This window comes from Camelus dromedarius, chromosome 1, assembly GCF_036321535.1.
Source record: "Camelus dromedarius isolate mCamDro1 chromosome 1, mCamDro1.pat, whole genome shotgun sequence".
In the NCBI taxonomy this organism is placed as follows: Eukaryota; Metazoa; Chordata; class Mammalia; order Artiodactyla; family Camelidae; genus Camelus; species Camelus dromedarius.
The window spans coordinates 94,884,825-94,903,291 of NC_087436.1; the positions used below are offsets into that span (position 1 = coordinate 94,884,825).

At 38.0% G+C, this 18,467-nt stretch overlaps 2 protein-coding genes across 6 annotated transcripts in view; one reads left to right on the forward strand and one right to left on the reverse strand.

Moving 5' to 3' along the window:
- RFC1 (replication factor C subunit 1) overlaps positions 1 to 15,533 on the forward strand; it is a 63,259-nt gene extending 47,726 nt beyond the window's left edge. The window contains exons 13-25 of one of the 3 annotated variants that reach the window (XM_031435881.2): positions 1,462 to 1,861; positions 3,331 to 3,440; positions 4,701 to 4,815; positions 6,109 to 6,200; positions 6,397 to 6,534; positions 6,684 to 6,779; positions 6,903 to 7,001; positions 8,176 to 8,330; positions 8,456 to 8,573; positions 9,994 to 10,139; positions 11,563 to 11,776; positions 12,931 to 13,122; positions 14,140 to 15,533. In XM_031435881.2, coding sequence (XP_031291741.1) covers positions 1,462 to 1,861; positions 3,331 to 3,440; positions 4,701 to 4,815; positions 6,109 to 6,200; positions 6,397 to 6,534; positions 6,684 to 6,779; positions 6,903 to 7,001; positions 8,176 to 8,330; positions 8,456 to 8,573; positions 9,994 to 10,139; positions 11,563 to 11,776; positions 12,931 to 13,122; positions 14,140 to 14,223 — 1,959 coding nt within the window. In that variant the 3' untranslated portion in view covers positions 14,224 to 15,533. Of the gene's footprint in view, positions 1 to 1,461; positions 1,862 to 3,327; positions 3,441 to 4,700; positions 4,816 to 6,108; positions 6,201 to 6,396; positions 6,535 to 6,683; positions 6,780 to 6,902; positions 7,002 to 8,175; positions 8,331 to 8,455; positions 8,574 to 9,993; positions 10,140 to 11,562; positions 11,777 to 12,930; positions 13,123 to 14,139 lie in introns of all 3 variants that reach the window. The other 2 variants (XM_010980388.3, XM_064487388.1) reach the window with 2 other exon arrangements.
- Positions 15,534 to 16,832: 1,299 nt separating this feature from the next.
- Positions 16,833 to 18,467, reverse strand: part of WDR19 (WD repeat domain 19) — a 73,403-nt gene continuing 71,768 nt past the window's right edge. For all 3 annotated transcript variants that reach the window (XM_010980386.2, XM_031435845.2, XM_031435869.2), the window contains one exon: positions 16,833 to 17,145. The gene's annotated coding sequence lies outside the window, so the exon portion shown is untranslated. The remainder of the gene's footprint in view (positions 17,146 to 18,467) is intronic.

Here is an 18,467-nt window from a genome sequence, read left to right on the forward strand (position 1 = left end):
CCAGTTAGAAAACTCTTGGGGAATGACTTGGATTGACCCTTCATCCAGTGTCCCCTAATACTAACAACTTATATAGCCATAGCACAGTTATCACAACCAGGAAATTAACATTGATGCCATACTGTTAACTACAACTGCACATTATCTGAACTTCACATTTTCCCCCCTTGTCCTTTTTCTGTTCAAGGATTCCACACTGCATTTAGTTGTCGTCTTAGTCTTCTCCAGTCTGTAATAGTTCTTCAAGTCTTTCCTTGTCTTTTTATGATCTTGATTTGATGCATACTAGTTAGTTGTTTTGTAGATTGTCTGTCAGTTTGGGATGTTGATGTTTCCTTATAGTTAGATTGAGGTTATGCATTTTTGGCAAGAAGACCACATAAGTGATGTTTTGGGTCCTCCTCAGTGCATCATATCAGCTGTGTTTGATGTCAGTACGTCTTTTTCTCCCCCATTATGTCTTACTATTGATGATGTTAAACTTTATTACTTGGTTAAGGTGATTTCTGCTTGGTCCTCCCAGGAGTGAAGTGATAGTTTTCTCTTTGTAATTGATGAATATCTTGGAGAGATACTTTAACACTATGCTGGTACCTTGTTTTTCCTTAAACATTTGCATCCACTTACTACTAAAGGGTCACTAATTTTTTTTTATTGGACATTATTCACACATCATAACATTTATCCTTTTAGAGTGTATGTTGGTGGCTTTTAGTATATTCACAAGATTGTGCAACTGTCACCACTCTCTACTCCAGAACATTTTCATCACTCCCCCTACCCTGTACCCATTAGCAGCCACTCTTCATACCCACTCGGTGGCAACCACTACTCTGCTTTCTGTCTACAGATTTGCCTATTCTGGACATGTCATATAAAGGGAAACATGTAATATGTGGCCCTTTGTGGCTGGCTTTCTTCACTTAGCATTATGTTTTCAAGGTTCAGCTACTTTGAAGCATACATCAATGCTTCACTCCTTTTTATTGGTGATTAGTATTCCATTGTGTGGATATACCACATTTTGTTTATTCATTCATCAGTTGATGGCCATTTTGGGTTGTTTCCATTTTTTTGGCTATAATATATAATTATTTGTTTATATAAAATGTAATAATGCTGCTTTAAATATTTGTATGCAAGTTTTTGTGGAAGAATTAAATTTTAATTAGAAAACAAAAAGTCTTAATCATTCACATTTTTTAAAACTGATTTTGTAATACTTTTAAAAACTAATATATTTTCATTTTAAAAAATTGCATTTGGGTGCTTTTTGGTGTGTTGTTAATTTTTATAAAGTTGTGGGGTTTCCACAAACAGCAGAGTCCATTGTGAAAAGACAGACTTAGGTTGGGTAGCTGACTTGGATACCTCAGATTGCCCTCTAGAGTACATGTTGCAGGATAGAAATTCTGTATATCTCATCAGGTTTCTTTTTTCCTCACTTTTCCAATTTTTAAGATGAAGAAAGAAAAATCCAAATTGGAAAGAACACCCCAAAAAAATGACCGAGGAAAAAGAAAAATTAGTCCAACTAAGAAGGAATCAGAATCTAAAAAGTGCCAGCTGACTCCCCAGAGAGAAAGCTCTATAAAGTCAATAAAAAAAGAAACAAGTGTGTTTCGGAGAGGCCTGGACTTCAAGGAGCAGGTGGCTGAGGAGACAAATGGTGACAGCCGGGCTAGGAATTTGGCTGATGACAGCAGTGAAAACAAAGTGGAAAATTTGCTCTGGGTGGATAAATATAAGCCAACCTCGCTCAAGACCATAATTGGACAGCAAGGTGACCAGAGCTGTGCCAACAAACTCCTACGCTGGCTCCAAAACTGGCACAAGAGTCCATCAGAAGATAAGAAATGCGGTGATTTTACAACTTCATTCATTTTTGTGTGTGTTTGTCACCATGTAATTGCTCAGTGACGTATCTGTTAGGAAGTATAATAGTTGATTCTTTGAACTCTGAGCAAGCATTTATTGAGAACCTGCTCTGAGCTCAGGTGCTGTACTAGATACCAGAAGTGCTTTTATGGACAAAGCACAGTCCCCTTCAAGGAGCTCCCAGTCAGTGAGGAAGACATCGATGAAACGAGCAATTAAAATATATTGTGCTAAGTGCTGTTATAGGGTTAAGTATGTAGTGCTCATGGGGTGGAGGTGTGCAGTCAGGGATGGGGATGTGTGCTCCCATCCCTAGAGGAACGTATATTTAAGCTAAGACTGGGAAACTAAGAAGGAGTTAGTTGGGTGAAGGGCGGGGGATGTCGAGTGGGAGAGAATACATGTACCAAGACATGTGAGACCAAGACCCCTGAGAGGGCCAAGGAGACCTCAAGGGGAGAGGTGCAAATAAAACGCTGAGCTCGCTTGCAGAGCAGGCAGCCTAAAAATCCCAGTAGCATGTTTGCTTTGGTAGGCATGGAAAACGAGCAGTCACAATATACATTTAATGTCCAAAGTATTTTTTACTGGGACTGACGTTGCTAATCACAATGTCTAGATAGTCACTAGACATTGGCCAACAGTGACAGTTTATTTTATTTATAACATAATAGAATTGTAATGATACAGGGTTAAATTTAAGCTGACTCCTTTTCTCTTTCAAAAACCAAATTAAAGGTGTGTAAGTGCTTTGTGTGCCTGGAGAAGACTTAAGGCTTCAGGTGAACTGCAGTTCCCCACTCCCACAGTAGGTTTAACCATCTCTCCCTCAGTCACTGTGTATGTGTTGAACACACTTTATGTGCCGGGCCCCCATGTGATAAGAGGAGAAAGAAAGCTCTAGAGTTGAGCTGGGCAGGATAGTTGTAGACACAACATCTTCAGTTCATTCTTTGTGTGATCATGTAGGTGACTGTGCTTGTTAATATTTACTGAGGTGTGCCAGGCTTTGTGCTCAGCATGTCCGTCTTCACAACATCCCTTCCAAGCACATTACTATAGTTACCCTCATTTTACAAAGGAGGAAACACATGCAGAGTGGTTAAGTCACTTCTGTTCTCCCAGCTGATGAGTGGTGGAGTTAGGATCAGAGCCCAGCTGGTCTGCTCCATGACCTGTGCTTTTGTAGGAAAGGAAACTCATAGAATTGTTTCAAATCAGAGTTTTAAAGTTAGTTTTAGTTTTTTGAGTGAAGGTGAGGTAGGGAGTGAGTAGAATTTCACTACATGCCCTGGAAACTGTTGTTTATACTTTGTAGAAAATATCCTACAAATTTAGAACTAAACTGGAGGACTGTTCTTGATGCTAACTTTATGCACAATTACTCCTACCATTTTGCATTTCTGTTGGATAATATAGGTTAACATTGTGGAATTTCTTTTTTCCCAGCAGCAAAGGTTGGTAAATTTGCAGGCAAAGATGATGGCTCCAGTTTTAAAGCTGCATTGCTCTCAGGCCCTCCAGGTGTTGGCAAAACAACCACAGCTTCTCTAGTTTGTCAGGTGAGTGTTCTGTTGTTACTTTTCTAAAGTCAAACCTTTAGAATTTGCTTTGGTTCTGGGGATATTTGTCATTTTCATCCTTTTTAAAATATTGGTAATTATAATAGGTGGTATTTTCTTATGTGCCAGGCAGTGAGCTAGTAAGCCCTTGGGTGCATTATCTTCTAGGTAAGATAAATATGTCTTACAGATTCTTACAGATACAGCTATCTAATATATACCCTCATAGGAAGAATTCTGTGTACTGAATATAGGTACTTCCTCATGTGACAAAGGAAGGGGGCTTACAGAGGAGGGTGGTGGCACAGTGTGAACCCCAATAGTCCAACTCCTCACTGCTGTGGGATCTTGCCTTTGCTCTTGTTTTCCCTACGGCTGCTATATCTCCAGACAATGAGAGGACAAGACACTAGAGCAAATCAGAATGGTATGAAACGGTACATGAAATGGCATCAGAATGATAAAGTGAGGGAGTTTAAATTTACTTTAAATTTATTGCTGGATTTCCCAACTCTCTGTCCCATAAGCTGGTAGTTTCGTTTAGTCTTGATTGCATGGATCAGAGCATTAATTTTTAGCTGGTATAATCCCTATATATTTTCTACTCTATTTATGAACATTTAAAAAAACGAAAACCAAAGATTTTTCCCTAGTCACTACCATTGTGAAGATGACTCTTTTTTCCCCATTATTATTATCATTACTTTTTTGGGGAATTGAATTACCTTATAATCAATATAATGATCAGTTTTGGGAAATGAGTCCAAATTATTTGATCTTCCACAATTTGAGAGAAAGATTATATATTGGAATAGTTTGACAAAGAATGATTTAATTTTATAATTTATCTTAAAGAGTCACTAATTACTTTTTGGTATCTTAATATAGATTAATTCTGTATCTGATATTGAAATTTTGGGATGGTTATATTTAATTCTTTTTGGGCCTTTAAGAAGCTAACTTAGTAACATTGCTTGTTCAAATATACCCTTCCAGGTTAGTGATTTATCAGCTGAGGTTTTAAGACCAATCTGTGTGTGTTTGTGTGTGTGTGGTATGTATGTATATGCTGTTTTAAAAATCTCTTAATATCGTGAGGCATATTACAATCTCATTGTCTGTTAGGATTCTACTTTATCTTTTTACCCATGGTTACTTTTGTGATTTTTCTGTCCTCTTTCTTCCTTAATTGCCTTGGTTTTTGGGGGGAGAGTTAATAATCTGCATTGTGTTAGAAATGGTTTCCAATATTTTGATTAGGAATTGGGATATAGCTACGTGGAACTGAATGCAAGTGACACTCGGAGTAAGAACAGTTTGAAGGAGATTGTTGCTGAATCGCTGAATAATACCAGCATCAAAGGCTTTTGTTCAAGTATGTGGAGTTTTGTACAGTTTTCTTTTGAGGGGTGGGAGGTTTATGTAAGAAAAACAAGTTCATTTCAATGGTCAGTAACCAGTATTGAATGTTACTATGTACGAGGCACCCTACTAAATTCTGGGGCTAATGAGAGAATAAGAAAAGCCTTTGAATTAACTCTTATGGGACAGTAGTTACCTTTTTTTTCCAGGTCTTTGTGATTTCTGAGAATGTGATAAAAATGTACGCACAGACATTTATGCATTTTGCATGTGATTTTAGAGTATTCACAGGTGAATCCTGTGAAGCGGGAAAGTAAATAACTAACTAATACAGTGCGTGAGTGAGGTGACAGAGGCCTGTAGATGAAAGAATGATTCTATTTGGGGCACTGGGGAAAGCTACCAGGAAAAGAGTGACATTTATTCAGAGGGCTTTGAAGAATAAGAAAGAGAGTAGTCTGTGGATAGAAGAGGTTATTTAAGGCAAAGGTAGTAGAGGAGGAGGAAAGACCCAGTGTGAAAGTCCCACTTGGTTTCAGGTGTAGCTAGTGTGGCCGGAGTTTATGGGGAAAATAAGGTGCCCAAATTACAGATCCTATTGCATGTTTAGAATCTGTGGTATGTTGCATGGTCACCTGGGTCTTGGTACTTTAAGTGGTAGAAAATCATTGTTAAAAAGAATTTGCTCAGGAAATGTCACTCTTATACATGGTTGCTGGGAGTATTTCTTAAAGTTAAATTACACATACCCTTTAAGCTAGAAATTCCAGTTCCTGGAATTTAGCACCTGTTATACTTTTATATATGCAAATGACATATCTATGTAGGATATTCATTTAGTGCTATTCATAATAGCAGAAGATTGGAAGCATGGAAGCATCTTTATATTTTATCAATGGAAAGTGATTATGATATATGTGTAAAATGGGATATTTAAATAGCCTTAAAAGAATGAGGTGTTCTATATCTACAGATAAGGAACAGATTGCTAAAATATATTGAATGATGAAATCAAGGTGTGTATTTTTATGCACACATTTTCAGTATGTATAGAATATCTCTTAAGGGATATATGTACATTAGACTGTTCGCATTGTTTGCATCTAGAGAGAGAAACTGGGTACTCTAGGGGGCAGAGGTGGGAGAGAATTTCCTTTCACTGCTTACTCTTGTGCCTTTTGAATTTTGGACCATGGACATATATTCTGTATCAGTTTAAAATGTTACATGAATATTTAAAGTGGCAGTATTTGAACAACTGTTATTTTGTTTTCATCCCATCCCATTGCTTCTCAACGTGGGTCAGCTGGAGCAGTCCACTCAGTAAGCATGAAACACGCTGTCCTCATGGATGAGGTCGATGGCATGGCAGGCAGTGAGGACAGGGGAGGAATTCAGGTAATGAAATTTTTGCAGTTTTACTCTTGATTTTTAGGTTTAAAAAAAAATTTAAAGGACTAATTATTATGCTGTGGTATTGATAGCAATTAAGGCATGTTGCTGAGGAGGTTTTAAAACCTAAGATACATACATTGTTTGGTATTTTGTTGTTGTTTTTAGATAATTATTTCTGTGTTGCAAATTTTCCTTTCAGGAATTAATTGCCCTAATAAAACATACAAAAATTCCTATTATTTGTATGTGCAATGATAGAAATCATCCCAAGATTCGCTCTTTGGTTCATTATTGTTTTGATCTTCGTTTTCAAAGACCTCGGGTTGAGCAGATTAAGGTATGATGATTGGAATTTTTTTCTCCATCACACTATCCTATATATTCTTGGATCAGTTTTTTAAAGTATCTGATAAAGATTTTTAAAAATCTGATTATATGAATTAAAAAAACATCAGTGACAATTCATTCCCCTTTGTCAAATTTCAGGGTGCTATGATGTCTATTGCATTTAAAGAGGGTTTAAAGATCCCTCCTCCAGCTATGAATGAAATAATTTTGGGAGCTAATCAAGATATCAGACAGGTAAATTAAATATATATTACGTAACAGTTGATGATTCTGTTGAATTGATGCCTTCAGTGTTTTGGGGACAAGGAGTGGCAATATTTTCCCATCTTTACAGTGTTGTATTTGTGGTTCTTTTAGGTTTTACACAATCTGAGTATGTGGTGTGCACGAAGTAAGGCACTAACTTACGACCAGGCCAAGGCTGATTCTCACAGAGCCAAAAAGGATATCAAACTGGTAAAACAAATTTACATTCTTAGTTTGAAGAACTCTTAGCCAAAGAACTTCTTGTCCTGTCAGTATTAATTCAATAGAAACAGTTATTATTGTTCTTTGATATACCTGTAGAACCTGTGGATATTTGTAGTAAGAGATATAGGCAGCTGCTCAAATAGCTTCTAATTCAAATGAATTTTTCTTTAATGACTGTCATTGTAATTGTAAGTTTTGAGGAAAGGAAGTTTCAAATTATACTCATGCCCCAATAGTTATAAAATGGCCTTTTCAGAGTCCCTTACGTATGGATTACATGTTTTGAATGGTTTTGCAACTGTTCAGAATAATCTTGTTTCAAATGGTTTATAGTTTAATGACCTCTCTCAGACTGGAGTTGAGGTCGGTATCAATTATCCCTGTGTTCTGATTCACCTAGTCACCAGTCATGTTTTATTATTACAGTTAGGGCAATGATTAAACAGTGCTCCCCCCCCCCTTTTAAAAAAATTAATCAACATTTTTAGAGCCATTTTAGGTTTACAGCGAAATTGAGATTTCCTATTCATCCTCTGTCCTAGATTAATATAATGCCCCCCACTATCAACATCCCCCACCAAAAGGGTACACTTATAGGTACGTTGATGTTCATCCCTCCCTTCCTCCAACCCCTGGCAACCACTAATCTTTTTACTGTCTCCATAGCTTCACCTTTTTCAGAATGTCATATAGTTGGAACCATACAGTATGTAGCCTTTTGAGAGTGGCTTCTTTCATTTAGACGTGTACGTTTAAGTTTTCTCCATCCCTTTTCATGGCTTTATAATGTTTCTTTTTAGTGCTAATAGTCCGGTGTCTGGATGTACCATTCATTCACCTATTAAAGGGTATCTTGATTGCTCCCAAGTTTTGGCAGTTTTGAATAAAGCTGCTATAACCAGTCATGTGCAGGTTTTTTGTGTGGATATTTTCAGTTCATTTGGGTAAATACCAAGGAGCATAGGTGCTGGATTGTATGGTAAGAGGATACTTAGTTTTGTAAGAAACTGTTGATCTGTCTTCCAAAGTGACTGTACCATCTTGCATTCCTACCAGCAATGAAAGAGAGTTTCTGTTGCTCCACGTGTGAGCCAGCCCTTGTTGTTGTCAGTGTTTTGGATATTGGCCATCTACTAGGTATGTCCCTCTCTCTTTTTAGGGCCCATTTGATGTTGCCCGGAAAGTGTTTGCAGCTGGAGAGGAGACTGCTCATATGTCACTTATGGACAAATCAGATCTCTTTTTTCATGATTATTCAATAGCACCCCTCTTTGTCCAGGAGAACTACATACACGTGAAGCCCGTAGCTGCAGGGTGAGTGTTCAGAGCTAGTGAGGGGTAGAATTAGTACCCTCCCAGTACCTTGAAGGCCAGATACCTGGCGAGGAGGGGTGTGGAGTGTGGACAGTGGTGTAACCCAGACCGGTTTATTCCCGCAGGGGTGACATGAAAAAGCACTTGATGCTTTTAAGCAGAGCAGCAGATAGCATATGTGATGGTGACCTAGTGGACCGGCAGATCCGGAATAAGCAGAACTGGAGTCTTCTGCCCACACAGGTAGGCTTAGGGCTCTCCTTAAAGTGCAGACTCTGCTTTAGTTAATGAGAACAAACTAGCTCTTAGCTCCTATAGTTATTTGAAATGTCAGAACATTATGGCTCTTAATGGCAAAAATACAATCTGTTATAGATTTAAATACTGTATGGTTGCTATTGTCTGTTTCTTAATCTAGTCCTGTTTTTCAGTGTTTTTATGTAAATGGACTTACAGAAATGGGAATGTTGGATTTTGGTTATAACTAAGATGTGAGTCAAACGTTTCATTTGCTCTGTTTTACCTTAAGAATCCATTTCTTTTTTTGGTCATTCTTGGCCTCCCAGGTTGTTACTAAGTAGCTCATCCTTGAAGAAATGTAGCCAGGGCAGGTCAACAGTCACTTTTCTAATAATAAATTGATTATTCTGATTTTCTTTATTCTTCCTTGCTAAAGAGGCAGCTTTATATTTTATATTTTTTACTTTATATTGAATACTTAATCTAGGTTGATACCTTTTACTCAAAACAGAGTTTTGCAAACTTTCATAATTAACTCTGAATTCTGAGTTCTGTACATTTATGTAGTAGTATTGACCTGAGTGACAGGCAAGGGACTTCTGGAAGGCCCATTCTTCTCTTAAAGAGTCCTTTCTCCTATGTTTTAAAAGTGTTTATTTTTTTAATACCTAATAATTATACCTATGAGAATTTATTCCAAAGAAATAATGTGAAACACAGGAAAAGCTTAATGTGCAAAAAGTCTTCCTTAAAGCATTCATTCTGATAGCAAGAAATGGGAGAAAATTTCCATGCTTAGCAGTAGGAGTATGATTAATTATGGTAAATCCTCTTGATGGAACATTTTGCAGCCTTTAAAATTATTTGTAAAGATGATCTAATATAAAAATACTTACGAGAGAATATTATTAAAGCAGGATACGAAATTCATGTGTCATTCCAGCCTTTAAAAAAGTGGAAACCCTGGATATAGAGGATATCCAAGGATACCCTTAAAAAAACTTTTCTTAAGTTCCAGTTTACTTGATTCTCTATTTGATTTTCCATACTTTGATCCAACTCTTCTATCAACAGCTTATGTTAAAGACAGTCATATTCCTCTTGAAGTCTCTTCTGTGACATTGGCATTGAGAAGTAACTAGTGTATGTTGGGATCAGTTGGCTGAGGAGGCTGAGTTGGCAAGATGATCTCTGAGGGCCATGACATATTTTGGACCAAGGCGTTTACTGCAATTAGTTATTTTCTCAGGTCGAAATTTCCCATACCCACAGATCAGAGACGGAGGGAAGGGGCCTGACTACCCTGGAATTAGTACTGGGGCAGTGTTGCTTCAGTTTCCAGAGATTGCTTGGAGGTGAACAGCTGCTAAAGAAGCTACTTTTGTACTGAATTTGAATTGTGGACTGCAATTAATTTTTTCAGGCCATTTATGCCAGTGTTCTTCCTGGAGAGTTAATGAGAGGGTACATGACCCAGTTTCCCACCTTTCCAAGCTGGTTGGGGAGGCACTCATCTATGGGCAAACATGATCGTATTGTTCAGGACCTAGCACTGCATATGAGTCTCAGGTAAGTGGTTTTACATCACGTCTGGCATTTTGTTAGTGTGGTATGTTTAGTCTTTCATACAGATAGCATGAGTCACAAAGATTTGTTGTTTTGGTTTTATTGCAAATTAGATAAATGATCATAGATAGTTCCTTATATTTTGTGGGCCTCAGTTTTATTATCTGTAATTGGTATAACACTTGTTTGATCACTTAAAAGGGTACTTTGGGTAATAAAGCCAGACAGTGATGTGCCGTAACTTTACATTTTAAAGCTGTATAAATCTGAGGTAGTGCTATTATTTATTGTTATTGTGACTATGCCTGTTACTAGTAGGCATACGTAATATCTTGATTTACAAATAACTTAATAGGAAAAAAGGGAATTATTTAAATAAACGAACTAGTTTTTACCTCCTATTCTAATAGTAAACTGACTTAGTCATTTGGAATAGGGGATACAGTTTCACGTATAACAGAAGGTGGATACTCAGATGATTGAAAACCAGTGTGCTTAGAGAAGTTTAAGGAAGTTCAAAAATTCTTATTATTTGGTAAAATTTTGTTAAAGCTTAGAAACTTAGAAATGTGTGTACCCAAATATTAAGTGAACTTCAGTTATTCATTTTTAACCATGAAGATTATTCATTTTTAACCATGAAGAACTACTTGAGCAATCTTATTTCCCTTTCTGATCCCTGGAGAGAATATTGGTTCACCCTTAACTTTTGGTTAAAACTGAACTGAGATAGTTCCATTCTTCTGTTCCTGTAGAATTCTACTTACTACTGTGTTCCCTCTTCATAGCCTATGGCATAGGGCTTTTTTTTTTTTTTTTTTTTTTTTTGCCACCCTTGTATTAGTTTCCTTTTGCTGCTGTAACAAATTAGCAAAACTTAATGGCTTAAAACAACACAAATTTTTTCCCCTCTTGACATTTTGGATTATCTGGTTGGGCTCAATGTAATTATAAGGGTCTTTACAAAAAAAAAAAAAGGAGTTGGAGGCAGCAGAGTCCATCAGAGACAGAGATTTGAAGATGCTACACTTCCACTACCAGCACTGAAGATGGAAAAAGGGACCATCGGCCAAGAGATGTAGGCAGCCTCTAGAAGCTGTAAAGGGCTCTTTTCCCCATTGCTCTTCTCATTGTTCAGGCTGAAGGCTTACCTCTCAGCGCTTTTCCTATTCCTTGCCCACCATTTTTTAAAAGATGATGCATCACTGTGCCCCAGGGGTATCCCCTTTGATGCTCCCACTATATTCGTGCAGATATATTGCTGTGTATCCATTGGCCTCGTAGTGCTATGCTAAGTTTCCTTACACCAGCTGTTAAATAGTAGGCATTCTATTGAGCATTATTAAAAGTGGATTAAACTCCAGCAAACTGAGTTGGTGGTAGTTTTTCATTGACTACAGGTATATCTCTCTTGTTTTGGTTTAAGAACTTACTCCAGCAAAAGGACTGTAAACGTGGATTATCTGTCACATATAAGGGATGCACTTGTACAGCCCTTGACCTCACAAGGGATAGAAGGAGTACAGGATGTTGTTGCTCTTATGGACGCATATTATTTGATGAAAGAAGACTTTGAGAATATCATGGAAATTAGCAGCTGGGGAGGCAGACCTAGTCCCTTCTCCAAGCTGGATCCCAAGGTAAATTGTATATCCACTGGGTCTCCAATACTTTGTAATTACCATGTACTAGGAGTACTTCAGAGATGTTTTAGATACTTTTAAAAGTTTAATTTTTTTTCACTTAAATGCTTTTTGCTTATGGTGTATGCTTTCCAAAGAGACTATTTGAGTATAATATTAAAAGTAGACTTCTGGATTTGACTTTAAAATTTGTAGTTTTATCTTTGCTTTATGTTGAGTGGAAAAGCAAGGTGTGAAATCTGAGGAGCAAATATAAATGTATTCCTTATAAGGATGAGCAGATGAGCCGGGGGAAGTAAAAGTGAGATGATGGTAATGCATTATGAAAAGAAAGAAGTGTTTACAGGCTGGGCATTTTTATACTTTTTCTTAATCTGCCTAATCTGTGGATTCAGTGTATTTGTTACAGTTGGATGATCTATTATGTAATAATGTTTTCCCTGATGTATATAATGAGCATGAAAAAATTCAAATGACAGCATGAGTTTGTAATATCTAGTACCCTACCTTTGTGCCTGTTTATTTGGTGCTGTTCTAGAAGACATGTTCTCTGTGGCTTGCCTCCTCGAGAATTTTGACGTGACTTAATGGCTATGGGTAAATTCTCACAAGAGACATCCATTGTTAGAATTTGTGGACTAATTCTACAGTTAGGTTTACATGTTTGAAGCTAAGGGTTTTCAAGTTACTTAGTACTTTTAAATAACCTAAATTTCTACGGTAAAGCGAATCTATATATTTTGTGGTAATTAAAGGCCAACTTTAACTTGCACCTTATTGTAAGCCTTTTTTACCTTATTGTAAGCCTTTTTTGATTTATTGGTTCACTAACTTCGCTTATCACTTTGTAGAACTGCAGAGCACTGAATAGATAAAAACGATGACTTAACATGACTTTAAAAAACCTGCTTAATGTTCCCAAATACTGATTATCTTTTTGATTTATGGGCTCTATTTAGAATGTCATGAAAAATGTGGAACTTCTCCACAGAAAAAGGCACATACATGCACATTTACGTGTACATGCATACATATTTTACGAACAATTTCAAGGGGTTCCCAGGCTCTCTCAAACCTTTAGGCCTACAGAGTTGAACAGAATTGTTTGGCACTTAACATTTTAAAAAACCTTCTCTATTCTTTTTGTGTAGGTGAAAGCAGCCTTCACAAGAGCTTACAATAAGGAAGTCCACCTTACTCCATATTCACTTCAGGTAGTAAAGACACACAGACTCAGCACAGGCCCAGCACTGGATTCTGAATACAACGAAGAGTTAAATGAAGATGACTCTCAATCTGATGAGAAAGACCAGGACACTTTGGAAACTGATGCTATGATCAAGGTAGTGTTTTAATCTACAAATAGGAGAAGCTGTGATGCTCCCTCAAAGTGGCTTACCTTTTCTTGTGTATGACTTGCCTTTAGAAATTATTCAGGGCCTGTTTAGCAAGTAGCAGAGGAAGCTGAAAATGCTTTTTAAAGTTTTTTTGGTTCGTCACAGTTCCGAGGGTGAGTTATAGATTTCATTTATATGAACAGTCTGCTTATAATAGTGGAAGAGCCAAACTGCAAGAAAACAGGCCATCATATTGGTGGTTATATGCTCTGTTAGGAGAAGGGCCATTTTGTTTGCCATTGGTGTATGCTTTACCCACAGACACACATTTTCACAGCATAATCAAGAAAAGCATTTTAAATTGAACCATTTCTCCCTTCTGTTATTTGTGGGGTTTTGCTGTATCCATTGAACTGCCTGTAGAAATTTCTCAGAGCAAAACATCCATATCTTCTTCTAGGAAGGATTAAAATCATTTGTGGTGTCAGGCCATGTTACTGGTGGTTGAGGCAAAGGAATCCAGCTTGTATCCCCGTCTGTCCTTAGTGTGTGTGCACAGCATTCTTGCCCTGTTGTATATGCGCAGGGGTGGGAATAGCGGTCTTCTCCAGGGTGGCTCTTGCTAATCTTGTGTAGACATAAGAAGCCCGCCTTTCTCCCCTGCTCTAATCTGAAACTGAAAGAAAAGGAAATGCTTCATGAAAACATTACCCTATTTGTAAATTATCTCTTGCTTATTTTGTCTTTCCTAATTTACCTGTGTTGTAAGTCCAAGAAACTGCACAGCAGGGAAGATGTTTTAGTTCTAGAGCCTGAGTAGCTTCTCAGTAGTTAAAGGCTGAGCTAGCCCAGCTGTTGCTGGTGGGCTCATGAGGAGTAGCGGGAGTTCAAAATCTAGATGTTTGCAACCTTTCTTCTTTATTACGTGGTAGGTAAAGATTGGGTTTATTGAACAGATGAACTTACTTCATTTACTCATAAACACAGCTGTTTACTATTCTGTGCATCTTTCCTTCCCAACAGAAAAAGACAAAATCTTCAAAGCCTTCAAAATCAGAAAAAGATAAGGAATCCAGAAAAGGAAAAGGAAAAAATTCAAAGAAGTGAAACCGTTTTTCACTACTGACAGCAACCTTTACTCACCCTGCTGACCAGTCTAGCTGGTCTGGAGACGCCTTGCTTTTTCCAAAGGAACCATGTTTTAGCACAATGGGGCCACCTCATGGTCCCATTATAAACAAACGGAGGTACAGCCAGAAGGATGTTGTAACCAGTAGGCTGATGTGCACCTCTTATAGAGGTTGATACGACTGCTTGGGTCCCCCACTGTCCCCTGTCAATCTAATAAGATTGTACTTCAAAATGACTGTGCACTCAGAGTCAGAACCTACATGTGGGCTTCGAAGTCAGATTTTAATTAACAGTAACATGTCTGGGAACAGTGATACTAAAGCAGCTTTTGTAGGCTTAAGAATTTATCCTAATGGCCATTATAGGACCAATGCTGATTTTTTAAAAAAAGGTAGTTCCTATTACGTGGTGAAATGTTGTAAATAAATCATAATACAAAACAATCACCACCTAGAACTGGGTATTCTTTGTATACTGTCAAATATCTTGCAAAATATAAATTAGGAATAAAAATGTTCCACATACATAAAAATGATACATGTACAAATTCTTAAGATTGTCATCTTGTACAGTAAAATATTATGTTGGTATATTTTTTCCTTATTAATTTGCAAATGAGTAGATAAGAAAGCTAACTATATTCCTACTAACCTGTTGTGTGAAACATAACTTTGGCATTTGAAGAGTGAGAGCTCTAATTCCCAACTTGCCCTCTGTGTCAGCCACATCTCTGCTATGAACGGAGTTTCACGGAGAGGACTTTTTGTTATCAGAAGGTATGGTGGCTGCAGAAAGACTGTCAGGCATGCTTATCCTCCCAGAGTCTCCGCTTGTCAGTTTCAAACTGGTAGGGCTTAGGCTGGGACGGATCTTACCTTGCTCTGGTTTGGGACAAAAAGAACACTGGTTTTGGGCTACTTTGACCCTGGGAGATCCAGTTCTGTCCTGACAGATTCCACAGACCCTACTGGAACTTTAGATTTTACCTGTGACTGTACTGTTGAGAGGCCCCTGAGGCTGTGGAGCTAGCCTGGGATTTGGGTGTCTAGCAATTTTTCAATCCGTAGTTTTGTCAGTAAATGTTCAGCAGTATGTGTGACTTCTTTGAGATATGTGCTAAAAGGAATGTAAAATCAGTATTCTCTTCCGGGCCTTTAAGGAACCGATAGTCTTGTTTGGGAGGTGAGACAGTTCTTGAGACATTTAAAGTGTACTTACCAGTGTGAAAAATGTCTTTCCTGTAGATCAGTGTTCATTTTGGGAGTAAAACATTGCGTTAAGCCTTTGCCGACTGAGCCACGTCCTTCTTTTTGTTAAAGCACCGCCTGAACTTGGTTCAGTGAAGATTTCCTTGATTGGTGACTGCTTCACCTCACCAAGGAGGTGAGCATAAATTTCTTATGCATATTCTTCCATTTCTGTTGCTTTTGGATATGAAAGTCATATCTGCCTACTTTGCTGTGTGCTCCTCAGGAAAGGGACTGTAATCTCCTTGCAGCCAGAACAACAGACAGTGTCCTTTACTTGTACATTATGATTTGGAGCTACGGAATGCCACAAAGCATCTCTGTAGCAGAAAAACTGTTACAGACTGCTAAATCCAAAAAAAAATCAAGTATACAAACTACTACTGTATAACCACTACTGTTCATCCTTCATCTTTTAAGTTTTGGCAGTCTTTTATTTGCAGCACCATCATTTGGCCTCTTGAAATTATTAACAAGGAGCACATTGTTGTACGTACTTGGAGGAGTATCTTCCTGTGTAAGTTCTGGAACATTATGCTCATTAGTGAGTGTCTGAGACCCATAACTCCCCAAATATAATGCGCTTACCCCCACAGATCCCAAGTGCCTGTGGCTCTTATTATTCCTGTAACCTTACAACATCCCTCCAGTGATAATGGAAAACAAGGGGACTAAGGGTAAATTTAATGATAATGACTTGTATTATCACTTAGAAAGGCCAAGGCCTCTAGCCAGCCTTTGGGAGGGAAGAACAGATCGTAAAGCTGGAGGCATCATGCATATGGATACTTGGATGCTATAAAATATATTGGCACTTCGGATTGTACCCTAGGCTCCTAGGTACCTCTGTAATGCTTGCGAAGCTGATGGCTGTACTGTACAGTCATATCATCTGATACAGTCAGAGCTAGGCTACGTGACTCTGTCAGCTGCTCAGACTTTGGTACATTGGCTTTGCATGGCAAAGAAGCATATACTGATATGTGTAGTATGGGGTGTGTGGTACAGGGAGGGAACCCTCCAGCCACTTTGGAGATTTTGATTAATGTACATCTTCAGAGGAAGTCAAATGATTTAATTTTGTGACAGGAATTCCATAATATGCAGTATAATGACTCAAGAGACATAAGCTTATAGTTTCATTCATTCTTTCAAATGCTGATGTTACTGATTTTTGATGTTTTTATTCTAGGACTGATTCTGCTAAATAGCCTTGATTTGTGTAAGCCCTCTCATTTCAGACTTTTTAACACTGTTAACATCTGTGTTGTCTCACCTTCACAATATGGTTCAAAGCCACCTTCCTTTTTGTCTTTAAATCTGGGAAAACATTACAAACATCTAATCAGTAAGTTTATTTTAAAGGAGATATTTCAAAATATAAAAGTTATCAAAAAGCTGAATATTTACAATTGTGTCATAGTAACAGTGCAGAGTGTAGCATATGTATGACTCAGAAGAGGAAATATACAAAGTATAATAAACAGCATGTTATATGTCTCTGTTTGCCACTCTACAGAAGTTAAAGTGGTGACCTGGAAAGGTCGCCTTTGTTTTGTTTTCTGTATCCAGGAAGGACCATCTCTAAATCTACCATGGGTAGAAACACAGCCTTCTGTGGAAAAATGCTATCTTCTCAGGAACATTACACCTAGAAATGACAAAAAAGCAAAAAAGCAAAAAAAAAAAAAAAAAAGCTTTTAGAAGGGTTTCAAGTAATAACTGGCATTTACTACTAAAGCCAAGCATAATAAAGATGTTTTTTTTGCTCATTTTTGGAGTGTGCAGCAGGATCACTGCAATCAAGTGAGAAATTTCCAGTCTGTAATTAGAACTGAGTTTTACTTCGCCTTTAACTGATTAAAATTGTGTGGGCAAACCTCTGTTATAAAGTGAGAATGGTAACAGCCACCTTACTGGCAGGTGCAAAATTAGTGCTAAGCAATCTGTAGAGAAGAAATTTTCCTGAAACTTAATGATTGTCTAAAAGGAGTCAGTGAACAATAGCTTCAACCAGTAGTCCCTGTGTCATAAGACACTTGCAGTAACTTTTCTAAAAAGACGACGCACAGTCGTGACTCCCGGAAGCTTACCTACAGGTAGCCATGATACTGTGGGCTAAGGCTCGGCTTTAATGCAGGGATAGTGTTTGGAGAGAGTCCATGTAAGATTACCAAAAACAAGCAAGATTCTGTTTTTGGAAGTAGCAAAGTTGCAAATTAATCCTCCTACTGATAATAGTTACAGATTTGGGATAAAATATAATAACTATTGAAGGGCATTGAAGAGCAGCCAAAAGCAGGTAGAAATTGGAAAGGTATCATTCGTCAAAGAAGAGAAATCTACTGAGATTCATCTCTATATACCTTTTCACCTGAGTGCAGGTCCACGAGGCACAGGATGGCTAGAGCTTAAACAGTGAAGTCTTAGTCTTACTAGCTGGGAGAGTCAGAACACTCTGAGGCTGCCAGAGCTACTAAAATGTGAGGGAGAAGATCCTGAAAAGGGGTTATGCCAAAATCTGCATATAAGCCCTGTGGAAGTCCAATCTTCTGCTGGACTTTTAAGAAGTACAGTTCCTTGTTGTAGGGAGTGCCACGTGTCAAAGTTGCAGACTGCCTTTAGGAGCTGAAGGCCTCAGTCCTCTGATCAAAGTCTACAAACAAATAGTCTGGATGAAGACTTTGAGCCTCAGGAGAATGCAGCTCCAGCCAACTGCAGCCTTGTCAGGCCCTGAACAGAAGGCACAGCTAAGCCATGCCTACCCTACTGACCCAGAAACTGAGATAGGTTCTGGTTCAAGATGGTGATGTAGGAGGCTCCTGAAGTACTCCTCCCACAGACACAGTGAATCTACAGCTATGTACAGAATAATTCCCTCTGAGAAATATCTAGAAAATAGCCAAGCAACTCCTATGCATCCAGTAAACAAGGAAAAGCCCACATCAGGGTGGGTGGGAGAGGCTGACATGA